At 41.2% G+C, this 13,207-nt stretch overlaps 1 protein-coding gene across 1 annotated transcript in view; it reads left to right on the top strand.

The window, feature by feature from the left end:
* Positions 1-480: 480 nt before the first annotated feature.
* Positions 481-13,207, top strand: part of ZSWIM6 (zinc finger SWIM-type containing 6) — a 107,370-nt gene continuing 94,643 nt past the window's right edge. The window contains exon 1 of the mRNA XM_063295617.1: positions 481-1,183. Within this exon, the coding sequence (XP_063151687.1) occupies positions 481-1,183 (703 nt within the window). The remainder of the gene's footprint in view (positions 1,184-13,207) is intronic.

Genomic DNA, 13,207 nt, shown 5'->3' with positions numbered 1-13,207 from the left:
GTCCCCCGAGAAGGTAGTCTTGGGCGTGGTCACTGCGTAACGCTTGCTCGCTCTCTCCCCGTCGCGCGCGCGCCCCCCCTTACGTATCTCCTTTTACCTCCCTATCAACTCGGTACGTGCTTCAGAGAGCAGCACGCAACCCCGCCCCCTCACCCCTTTGGGATCGGCCGAACGCAGGCCTCCGGCTCCAATCCCCACCCTACCATGTTTGAACACGGCCGCCGTAAGCCCGTCACGGCTGACGCGGCAAGCACACGGCTGCAGGGCGCGTTCTATTTATGTTTGTGGCCGCTAACTTTTGCATATGCCCGCCCCTTTCCCCTCCCCTCCTTTTGTGGGCCAGGCGGAAGGCTCCCTCCCCTTTTGCCCGTATATGGCTCTGGTAGGCGGGACCTGCAGCTCCGGCAGTCTCTTGCTGCCTTCCTGGTGCCGTTTATAGAGTAAAACCACTTCCGCTGTCTGCTTAGAAGCGGCGCGATCATGGCGGAGCGCGGACAGCTCCCTGTCCCCGCCAAGCGCCTTTGCTGCAGACCTGGGTATGGTGCTGGCTGCAGGCCGGGGCAGCGGGCGGGCGGCGGCAGCGGCGGCGGCGTGGATGTCGGCCTCGGCGGCGGAGGGGCGCTGTGCGTCGCGGGACCCTCGTCGGCCGCCGCTGCCGCTTCCTCCGCCGCTGTCGCTTTCCCCTCTGCCCTCGCCGCGGCTTATGCTGCGTTCGGGGTGCTGCCGTTGGGCAAGACGCAGAGCCCGGAGTCGCTGCTGGACATCGCGGCGCGACGGGTAGCGGAGAAGTGGCCGTTCCAGCGGGTGGAGGAACGGTTCGAGCGCATCCCGGAGCCCGTGCAGCGCCGCATCGTGTACTGGTCCTTCCCCCGCAGCGAGAGGGAGATCTGCATGTACTCTTCCTTCAACACCGGCGCCGCCGCCGAGGATTCCTCCGCCAGCAACGTTTCAGCCGCCTCCTCGGGCGGGGGATCCGCCGCCGTGGCTTCCACGGGGACCGCCGGCGGTGGCGCCTCTCTCGCCAGCGCAGTCTCCAACAACAGCGGCGGAAGCGGGGGGACCAACAACGCTGCGCCCGGCGGCGGCGGAGCTACCGACCCCGCCGCCGACGAGAACCGCCTGCCCTTCCGCAGGGGCATAGCTTTGCTCGACGGCGGCTGCGTCGACAACGTCCTGCAAGTCGGTGAGTCATTCGGTCCTCGGTGCAGGGGGTGGGTGGGAAGCAGCGGGAGGGTGATGCCATCGTTTCGCTCCCCCCGCCCCGCTTTTCTTCTCGTCCCCGTCCTTCGGGTCACGGTCCCGTCGGAGTCCTCCCTCCCGCTCACATTCTTGAAGCCTGACTCTCTTGGCTCATTCACCTGTACGGTCGGGCGTCCTTCTCCTGCTTCCGCCGCCCGAAAACCCCAGCGAGCCATTTTTCTCTTAAGTTTTCTTTATTTTCATTCACTCAGTCAGTTCGCTAAGAATACAGACTGCCCATACAGACCTTCCCTCTCCTTTTAATACAGACCTTCCCTCTCCTTTAATCTCCTGTCTTGAGGCTGCTCCACCTAATCCCAGTTTGTCTCTTTGCATTCAGTCAAGGCAGCCACCCCCATATTTCTGTAGATTACTTTATATATTTTTTAAAAAGACACCTTCCAGAGCCACACACTTCCCACCTTTTATCCTATATCATCATCCATAGAAAGACCCATTTCTGTTGCTTTTATTTTTCTCTTTATTCACCCCCTCCTCCCCCAAGTATCAAGGAGTATGAATGGCAATGAATCAGCAGGAGAATCCTCCGGGAAGCTTGGGTGGGAGGAAGGGAGGGAAGCAAGGGTGTCTTTGGGATTTGCCAGGAGAGACCGTGAGCCTTTAAACAAAGACATTTCTAGGACAGCAGCACTTGAGAAGGAAGGGGCATCTAGCACTGGCTTGGCACAAAGTCCTGGAGTGCTCTTGTGTCCAGCCTGCATCTCCAGGTTTTTGTTATTGATGGCAGTGGGGGTAGGTCATTGGGTCATAAAGCTGTCAGATTGCTGATGAAACAACGAAGTCTGTCTGCGATGCGATGCAGGGGCGGGGAAAATGGGCTGCCAAGGAGAAACTGTTGTGCAGGAAGGCAGAGCCAGTCTCAAGCTGCCAAATAGCTCAAGAATGTAGCTGGTTTCTTTTTCTCTCCTTCTGCCTTGCTGCCGAGTAAGGGAGACTGTGTTGATTTCTTGATGAAATAATACTTTCCCGTAATTCTTGTGCTGTTCTTCCTATTCCTCTTTAACTCCTCCTTTCTTTCAGTCATGGGGCTTCCCATCCCATTTTTGTCCTTCAGGGAGGCCAAGGTGGGGAGTGGTTACTTCTTCCAGTTAAGGGTCTGTAGCATGACTTTCCTTTTAATTTTTGATTTGAAGGTTTACTCTGTTCAAAGGGCAAAATGGTTAGATGGTTCCCTTTTTAAAACTTCCTGCTCAGGGCGAGGCAAGGTTCTCTGTGGTGCTCAGTCTTTTTTCATGCATTTTCAAGAGAGTCACATTTTGGCAGCACATTTTTGAGGGCTTTTTGGAAATTCCCTCACTGAAGAAGCTGGCATCCTTCATTTTTATGTTTATTTGTCTCCTTTTTCTGAGAGATTTTTTTCCTCCATGAAAAGGGGAAGCCAAACAAAAGAGCTTCTTTCATTGCTTTTCACTGTCTGCAAAATAGCAAGGAGCTGACAATGGGGAGGGCAATCCGGAGATGTTAAAGCTGCACAGCTCTAGTTATCCTCAGCTCAGATTTGCTCAGCTTCCTCTCTTGGAAATATAAATGCAGTCTATGAGTTTTGTGGGTTTCTTCTACCCCACTTTCTAGCCATCCAGCATGTAGAAGTGATTTTTGGAAAAGACCATTCAGACTTTCCTGTGCAAGATCTGTATTTTCTTGGTATTTAAAAATGTGGGCTATTTCAGTTGAAATTGCCATCTGTGTTAGTATGGGAGTTATATCTGTATCCAAGCGAAAAGGTTAAGGCCAGCCGGAATCAAAATGGAATTGCTGAATTGTGAGGCAGACCACATTCTCCCCATATTGCCTTTCTCCTTCTGCTGCAAATGATTTAGCTTTGGGCACTCCTCTAAGTTCTAATTAACATTCCTCAAGACTTCTGTATCTATCCCTCTAGCAGAAGTTGGAGGCATCTCTCCATTTGTGGTGCCACCACTAGAACAGAGCCTCTTCTGGTTTGGCTGGTCTTGCTGAGGGCTTCCCCCCACCCCCACCCCCATTCGACTTCTCTTGCAAGGGATGAGAAATGACAGTAGTGTATGTAGCGAGGGTTTCTTGGCTGATTACATTTAAGCTTGGAATTCACTGTGAAAATAAAGCCAAGAGGTGATAAATAAAAGATGCAATCTTCTCTGAGAGACAGACACCCAGCATGGGCTTTGCTTGCTTTCAGCATTTAGAAGAGACCTCATTAAGAAATCCTGAAAGGGGGGGGGAACCCTTGCGAAGCCTCAACAGGAGAAGGGGCCTTGAATGATGTTGTCAAAGGTCAGTGCAACAGAGGAAAATATGCATTAATAGAACTTGTGTGCACTGCTGCTTCTGGAACACTTAAATAAACATCCAGTAAATGCTTCATGCTGGAAGTGTACTTTCATTTCTTCCTTACATGATCTGTTTGGAAAACCTCCAGGTTAGTAATGTATGGAAACTTTGCGTTTTACAGCATTATTTAAAATGTGACTTTATATGGGGTGTGGTAAGGGAAGATATAACAAAGGGTGAGGTTTTCCAAATCATGTATATGTATTACAGTATTTGTGTGCTGTTCATTCCCAAGGGCTCTGAGTGGCTAACAGCCAGAAGCATCATACAGTAATAATTTCCTGCAGTAAATGCTGGGCTTAATAGGATTGGTAGAAAGTTTTACATAGGACAAGAAGAGTAAAAGAGTAAGGTTCACAGGTGAGTAGAATTTGTATGTGGTCCTTCTCCTTAAGATGCCAAATTAGATTATTATCATTTTAGAGGTTAATCCTTTAGATTAATGGGAAGCTACCTTTGAAGCTGCATTAACACAGCCCTTTGGTTAAGAAAAGGTCTGTGTAAAAAGCCATTCTGCTGTCTTGTTTTTCAAATGCATTGTGTACAGCGGTGTTTCTCAACCTTGGTGACTTTAAGAAGTATGGACTTCAACTCCCAGAGTTCCTCAGACAGCATATGCTATCTGGGGAATTCTGAAAGTTGAAGTCCACACATCTTAAAGTTGCCAAGGTTAAGAAAGATTGGTGTATGGCCAATCCATCCAGTTCAACTATTGGAATAGTAACTTGTTCAAATACTCTGCTACAAATGGCATAAGTCCTATGTAAACATTTTAATGCTGGTTAGCATATCTTCAGTGTCAAAGAATTTAACAGTATTTCACGAATACTGTGTGTTAATCATTCACCTTTGTCTTCTGTAATTTAACAAACACACAGTATAGGAAGGTTGTTGGCTCCTCTACCTTAGCACTGTCAGTACAGCCTAGACTCTTTGTACAACCTGCCTGCAAATTCTAAGTATTAAACCTAGAACTTTTCTTATGCCAGGAATGAGCTCTGTTGCTGAGCTAAGATCCTTTCCCTAATCAAAAGAAATATTACTTGGGATTGTGTTAATAAGAGTTTAAAATGTATATGCCCCCGCTTCTGTGAAAAACATTTGTGTATAGTCCTGTAGTCAGTCTGATTGTTAAAAATGTGTCATGATAAAAAAATATTTTAAAATATGTTCCCCTGTTTTTAAATAGGCTAGAATTTTGTCTTCCATATGGAATGTCCTATACTGCCAGATTATTGTCATATGAGGTTCTACAGTTAGAATTTTTAAAATAAAAAGGTGTTTGTCAAACTGTGGACAAGGTTATTTACCAACAATTCATGCTATACACCAAAAAGTCTAACTATTGCTTCTTTTTTTTTAAAAGAAAAACATACATACATATGTCTCTTAGTTCTTTAGCTCCTTGGATCTAGTGGACAGAGAGCATATCGACAGTTATTAGATTCTAAAAAATTCATTTACTTGATAACCATAGTTGCACATTACATGCTTGTGTTAAACTAGTATGTGGGAATTATTTTTTAACTATGTTTAGTGTTAATCTTTAGGATGAAAAAAATGGGAACATGGAACATAAGGTGTATATATCAGAAACCTAGGTATTTTTTATTATTTTATTTTTTAGTAAGATATTAAGCTGCTTTTGTCACTGCCTGGATTTGATCTGCAAAACAAGTTGGCAATCACCATTTTAATATTTTGATATTTTTTAGGGAGCATTATTTGCACTCTAATTTGTAAGACTACTAAGAACAAGCATTTTGCAACTTTCTTGTAAGTAAGCAATTAGCATGGCATTCTTTGTAATGAGAAGCCTTACAGACACATTAAAGAAAAAAATGCTTAAAAAAAAGATCTAGTTCCTGTGGAACTCAACCCTTTGTCTACAGATACTTTTTTCCCCTTGCTGGTGTTTTCAGTGAATGAAAACAATTGAAAATTATTAATGAAGTAACCTGGAAATAAAGACCTTAACTACATTGATGGAATTCGAAGCATCTAAACATCCAGTCTTGGACTGTAGAGTTTGGTAGTTCTAATAATGCACTACATGTTTATTGGGAATTTTCATTTTACTATATCTATAGCTTGATTTGTTTTGATAGATAATTACTATAGTTTTCTGATTGCGGTTTCAGATAACTGTGTTTGTCTTTGCTCCCTGGCATGATATATTTGAGATGGACATCTCATGCCAGCAGAACTGCAGATTGTGATGTGATAATTCCAGTTGCAGCTTCATTTGCATACCTGTGTTATAATTGCTTCATGGCTGATATGTGAAATTTAAAGGAGCTTTGTATTTTTTTGGGGGGTGGGGGGGAAATGTAATAAGGAAGTGTGGACAGAACTACAGCCTGAGCAGGTTCTGCTGCAGATTTTCCCATGCTGCTTCTCATTCATTAGGAGTTCTTATACCCCCAAAGTCAGGACCTCATAAACAATTCAGTTTATTTTCTAAAAGGTTGGCATGGTTAATCTTCCTGTGTTACGGTTTTAGGGCTGAGAAATAATTCTGTTTCCAGTCAGAGCATGTTTATATACTTAACTATTGCATAGTTAATTTTGCAAACCACATTCTGTAGTTAAATTTTTTTTTTATATGCCAATACTTCTGTCAATTAATATGTCTCTAAAGGTTCCCTTTTTTTTTAAGGTACTCTGCCTCTGAGACTTCTATGTACAGAAATTTGAAGGCTTTTTAGCAGTGCCTGTTTTCTATCCAGTTCCTTAACTCCACCCCATTTGTGATTTTCATGTAAAGAAATAATGTGTTGGGATGGTGGAAGTCAAATGGCTTTTGAAATGAAAGTAGATTTACTTGATTATTATCTCACTTCTAGAGAAAATTCTAAATCTGTATACTTGATGACTCTGTGTTATGTTTTGCACATTTTGGCACTAACTATGGTGTGCATAAACCACACCCTAAGCATGTGTGAAATCAGTAGTAAAACAAAAATAGCTAAAACATTTTATATTGCACAAAATGCTTCTAGAGGGTAAGCAGGTTAGAATTTCACCTACTAGTTAATCCAGTTTTGATGCCAAGAAAGCCTCTTGGGTGTTCATGCAGTGCAACACCTGTACATTGTGTATACCTGTAACTACAAAAGTGGGTGTATGTGACTGTTTTATTTTTTCATCAAAGCAACCTGATAGATTATAGCTAGGCATTCCAAAGCCAGTTGAATTTTAGCATAGTAGTAATTTTTAAAGCAGATTAAATGCAGATGGCATATAAGTAATCCAGTTGTCTTCTCTAGTTGCTATATTTTAATGTCAGGTGTAATTCCTGGAACTCAGTTTGTTCACAGTCTTTGAAACAAAGGAAGATATGAAGACTGGTGTGAGGATATGGTTATGCCACTGTTCTGGTTCACGTGGCTGCTAAGCCATAATGCAGCTTGTTTGATTTTGTCTTAATCTCTTCTGTGAAACCAGCCACTGTAGTGTGGAGAGCATGATTTACATGCCAGTGTCCTGACTTTTTCTGCAATAAAATATACATCAGTTGTATACATCTGTAAAAGAATTTTATCTTCCTGTTGAAATACTTTTCCAGTCCCACTGTAGGTGTTTTTTTTTTTTTTATGATGGGCCCATTGGACTCTGTTGCTTTACAACAATCCATTTACTGTGAGTACAGTTCCTGCCTCTTAATGTTAAGGTTCCTGACTAAATTGGGGCTTTCTGTCAAAAACAAGAGTTTCATGCTTGAAACAGTCATACAGTAGCTACAGTATAAATGAAGAACATGACTTCTTTACTCTATAAAATGGAAACTGAAACAATCTGCAACACTAAACCTGTAAAAGGAAAGCTTCATGTTTTGTTTTTTTAAAAAACAAAATCTTGTTGCAAGTGAGTACATTTGACAGTCTTTGAAATGGCTGGAAGTTGTGTTTGGGCAGTGGCTGAAGAGGTCTAACATTAATTGGAATGATGCTGTAGAACTTGTCAGTAAATTTACATTCTCCCTTCTGGATTTAGCTGATCGGATATGCTGGAAGCTCATTTAAGAAATTAACGTGTTGGAAATCTAGGTGATTTACCTCTTGTCTTGTTTTAACAGCTTGTCTGTTTTTATAAGTTTCTCTTTTATTATTAATTGGTGTCAGATCCACTGATGATGATAAAGGATTTCATGGGAGACTCAGCGGAACAGGAAGGTCAGGTTGAGGGGAGGAGTAGGAGACCTGGGCCGGGATTCCAAGGCTTCTCTTATTCCAGAAAGTATGAAACTAGGAAAAGTTGGGATTTTTAAGATGCAGAGTCCCTGCTAATCTCATCCAAAAGCTAGTAATGTAATACTGACCGATATCTCATAATATATTGCAATTCTGAGTGCATTGGATTTTTGGCTCTATTTAAACAAGCTCTTTAACCCTGGCTCTACCCCAGGCCCTGTGTGAGAATGGATGATGGACCCCTTGTGTGGCGTTTTGGTCTTTTGAGTAGTTCTTGGCTCTTTTTCTGGACTTTTCCTTTTTTGGTGATGCCATTTCTTTGTTTTTAATCTTCTCGTTTAATTGTTAGATTTTGTAAGCTGCCCAGAGTCATGATGGATTGGGGCAGCCTATAAATTCTATAATGAAATAAATTCCATAATAAATATATAGTTAAAACCTTAATTATTTTAGCATCAGAGTATTCTAATAAACTTTCATGTGTGGCATTTAGACAGTGCTGGATTTTGAGACCAAGGATTGGCGAGACATTGCATGCCATATAGCTAGTGTACAAATTTCACAAATACATAAAGCAAGCTTAGCCATGTGCGAGGACTACAACTCTGCATTTATCCATAGCTAAATATGGCTGCACATCTGGAAGGAATCAGGTTGGGAAAAGTTACGGTGGTCTCTTCAATAACCTATTCCATAAAAGGTAAAGGTAAAGGTTTCCCTTGACGTAAAGTCCAGTCGAATCCGACTCTAGGGGGCGGTGCTCATCTCCGTTTCTAAGCCTTGGAGCCGGCGTTGTCATAGACACTTCCAGGTCATGTGGCCAGCATGACGACTCGGAACGCCGTTACCTTCCCGCCGAAGCGGTACCTATTGATCTACTCACATTTGCATGTTTTCGAACTGCTAGGTGAGCAGGAGCTGGGACGAGCAACGGGAGCTCACCCCGCCGCGCGGTTTCGAACCGCCGACCTTCCGATCGACAGCTCAGCGGTTTAACCCGCAGCGCCACCGCGTCCCTGGACAACCTATTCCATAGGATTCCTTAAATTCTATGGAATTTGCATTTAAATTTAGGAAATTTAGGAAATTTATTCTTCAAATAAAATTTAAATTAAAAAAAAATAATCCCTTAGACATTTAACTAATCTTTTGTTGTTAAAAGAAAATAGTACTATAAATTGTGTAAGTTTCACCAGCAACCATTCTTGATCATTATATTATGTTGTATGTTAAATATAAAAATGAAGAATGATGACATATTTAGTGGCAATTGACCCTTTTCTCTGAAAACATAATTTAAATTATTTTTTCCATTTCATATGGAAGCATTACATGGTATCAATTAAAACTCAAAATGTTTTTGTGAGCTTTTGTGCTATTTAGCTTCAAAAAATAATGAGACCTTATGCCGTGAAGTTTATATTTCATGATATTTGATTTTACAACATGTGGGTTTTTATGCATTAAAGCTTGAAATCAGTTTCTTGTTGCTTTGATCCAGTTCTTCCAAACTGATTGTTAAATTCTTCTTTCTGTAAGGAGGAGGCAAAGGCCCAAGAGGCACAGGCTAAGCAGAGCCCTCACATTCTCTGGGAGCAGGTCCGGATTGCTCACAGCTGCACTCTGGCTATCTGTGCCCCCACCCCCACCCCTGGCTGCTTCCTCTACAGCCATGGCCCCATTGGCGATTTGGGCACAAGGCTAATCCAGTTCCATGCTAGGCAAGATCCAAGACTCCAGCAGACTGACCAGCAAGCTGGGGAAGGAGGAGGAGCCAAGGCAAAACCATTCATTGTAGTCAGAACTGGTTGTTGTCTAGGTTAGATAACATCCTGCAGTAATTGATTTGTTGAATTATGCATTTGTAGATACTAAGTTAGAGATGGGTACATCTGAATATTTTAGCCTTTTCGGTCCACAAGAAATTCTTAAAACATAGTACAGAACTTGGACTATATATGGTCACTTTTCTTTTTGCACTGGTTGCCATCTTGGAATGTTTAGCATACTTTTAGATAACAGTTAAGCAACTTGAACATGGTTTGTTATTGATACAGTTGAGCACTGCATTATGTATTAAGCTGTAGTATCTCTAAATCTTGTGGGATGTATTTCTGAGTAGAAAATCATTACATGGAATAATGTAATTTAGAAATTACAGAGGGTCCAGCCAAGTTATATACTTTGAAGTCCCATTGATTTGAATGGGGAAGGGTTAAGCACATTCGTAAGTCTGGGAGCTCAATGCTTAGCTTTGGCTGAACAATGTCTAAACCATTGTGAAGTGAGAGTGTATGAATAAGGTTAAATCTGCCATGTGAGCATTCCTATCATTTTGCTCTTTAGTGCTTCATTTACTAGTATTTCACAATGTAATGTTACTTTGTGAACTGAAATCATTTTTTAAAATTGTTAATAGTTTACTTTTGCTAGTTCAAGATGAGTACAGTAACAAATATAAAAAGCTATGAAGGTATAGTATGTTTTTAGGAATAATTTCTTAGTATCTTTACAAACTAGATCTCTGTATTTGGAGTCAAGCAACTTTGAACTTTGAACCCATCAAAGTAACTGTTTAAATCCATTTGTGAAAAGTGGTTGCAACCTATGTAGTCCATGGGGTAACACTAGGTGTGTTTATACCTTCTGTGAATGAATCAAAAATACTATGAAAGTAATTGTGTGTTAATATCTAGCCAGGTAAAAATTGAATAAACTTTAAATGGAAGTGCTATTTGATATAAGGACTAATGTTAAAATAGATTTTAATTTTAATTTATTTTAATTTAATAATTTTTTTTGGTACAGTTTTAATTGTTTAACTGTTTTTATGATTGTTAGCCACCCAGAGTCACTGGTTTGAGATGGGCGGCTATATAAATTGAACAAACAAACAAATAAATAAATTCTATCCCAGGTCTTAATGAGACTGAGTGATAATAAGAAGCACCTATGTGAACACAGGACACTTCAATAGGCTACAGCAGAGTTTCTCAACCTCAGCAGGTTCAAAATGTGTGGACTTCAACTCCCAGAATTCAGGTCATGCTGCCTGGGGAATCCTGGGAACTGAAGTCCATACATCTTAAGCCTGCTGAGGTTGAGGAACACTGGGCTAGATTGAGTAATGGCAATGAAGCTAGTGGAGAAGATCTTTCTGGCATAGGACCTTGCAGATACCTGAAGAGCTGTTGGATTGAGGTTCAGCTCTTTAAATAGTTATGCATCTTTTGGGGGAGATGGGCGGTAATTAAATTTGAATGAATGAATGAATGAATGAATGAATAAATAGCTAGCTAGCTAGCTAGCTTGTTTATGCAGGATATTTACTGGCAGGGAAAACTGTTCCTAATGCAAGTTCACTAATACTTACTTTTCTAGATTCTCAGATATATTAAACGTCAATTATATGTCTGATGGCTGTATTATATTTTCTAAACATTTGAGCACCCCCCCCCCACACTGTTTAACTGTAGGAATTTTTGCTGGCTGCTGGACTGCAGATAATTTCAGGTCTGACTCATTTTATTGAGCACTTTAAATTGTTGCTGTTCTGCGCATGATAGCAGTGCTGTTTCTTGAGCAAAATGTGTTTCCCACTTGAGTCAGCATGAAAAGGATTTTCTGTTAAATCAGTCAGCTGTTTACTTGAGAACAGCTGACAAAATTTCATCGTTTCAGTCTCAAAGGGTAAAATGAGCTTGTCCTTTAGGCAGGTTTGGATAGATTCCTGGCATTGAGAAACAACTTCAGTGTCTAAGGACTGGAAATAATTTTTTCACTTTTCTCTCTCTCCTCCTGTTTTGCCTCCTAAGTAATCCCAAGGATTGGTAGAAGGTAACTTTAGTAATTTCCCGTATGATTAAAACTAAAACTTGTAAATGCCGACTTGTTTCTAGATGATAATAGCCCAGCTTTAGAAATGTAGAGCTGAGCGATTAAAAATAGTGGCAGGTCAGTTTAAATGTATAAATAAGGAAGTTTTACAAATTATTCTATTTTTCTTCTGTACTTGTGCTGATTCCTTATGATTATATGTAGATGTACTCAACCAGCTGAGGATCTGAGACCATAATTCTAAGATGTAATGAATAAGTCTTAGTTAATAATATTGTGGGGGGGGGGTTGCCCTGATAACCCCAAATGTCTAAGACATATTGCCGTATTGATTTCTCTTCTGGTAACTAGAATTTTTACCTTCTCAAAATTTAACGGCCTTTTTCCCTTCCCTCCCTCTTCAATAATGAATTGGATGTAATGTTTCTTTAGGATGCTCCAGGTAGCAAGGGAGCCAATTTTCTTTTTTCTTTTTTTCTATTTCTTTCTGCAGCTCTTAAGCATCACTTCTGCTGTTCCCCAATCCCCCTGAGCACATTTTCAAGGTGCAGGAGAAAATCAGCAAAAATCGCCACCTCCTATTTTACCAACAGAAACCACCAAGATGAGAAACCTTTAGAGTTTGAAAGCAACCCATTGTCTGTATGACAGTTTCTGACCCCCTCCCCCAAAAGGAGTTTTGTAAAGGAAATGGTAAGAAGAAAAATAAGACAGTTATTGTAGAACAGGGATGGACAGCTTGAAGTCTTCCACCTGATGATGGTGATGATGGGCAATTATGTTCATCATTTTTAATGAACATAGACTGTGTTGGCATCATCTGTAAATTGATGTTAGTGAAGTACCATCAAGTAAAAAAGCATGCTTAGGTTGTTAAAAGCCTTAACTTGGATGCCAGTCCTGTTAGTTGGCATGATCAGACTACTGTCTGTAATCTATTTTTTTATGAAATAGGTATGTAAATTAATAACAAAGTAACCAAAATATTACTCGAGGTATAATTTTAAAATTGTTGAGAAGATTTTAAGATTGCTTTTCATTTGAAAGAGAAATTTAATTTTCAGAAGTGGCATGAAAAAGGCAGCACCAGTATTGTATCTTTCCAATCTAGCAAGTGCTACCTCATAATTTTGACATTTCTTAGCCTCTATTGTATATCAAAGGCCTTTATGAACATTGAGGTGGATAATTTGTATATGGTTGCATGCATCCGAGTAGGGCTAAGTGACTTTAGAACTGTGTTCTCTTGTTGTAGCTCAAGCTAGAGGGTATTGGATGTGCAGGCTGGGGCCTGAAGCGGGGACATGTAATCCTTGTACAGCATCTTCTGTATCACAGTTGTGCTTCCCTAATGAACAGCAAGGAAGATACTGAGTAAGAAGAATAACCCTTGTTGGCCATTATCAAGTAAGTTCATACGTGGCCTTGTTGGCCATTATCAAATAAGTTATGGCTTTCTCTGTCAGCTAAACAGATGATAAGTGAGGTTATGTAGTGTGATTTGAGTGGTAGATGACAAGAGACGTATAGCAATGGTGTGACTCCCCACAAAGGACACAGCATGTTGCCAATTGGCCACAGATGAAGTAAGGAACCTTAGCCAGACA

This window comes from Candoia aspera, chromosome 2, assembly GCF_035149785.1.
Source record: "Candoia aspera isolate rCanAsp1 chromosome 2, rCanAsp1.hap2, whole genome shotgun sequence".
Classification (NCBI taxonomy): Eukaryota; Metazoa; Chordata; class Lepidosauria; order Squamata; family Boidae; genus Candoia; species Candoia aspera.
This window is presented reverse-complemented; position numbering and strand designations above follow the sequence as displayed.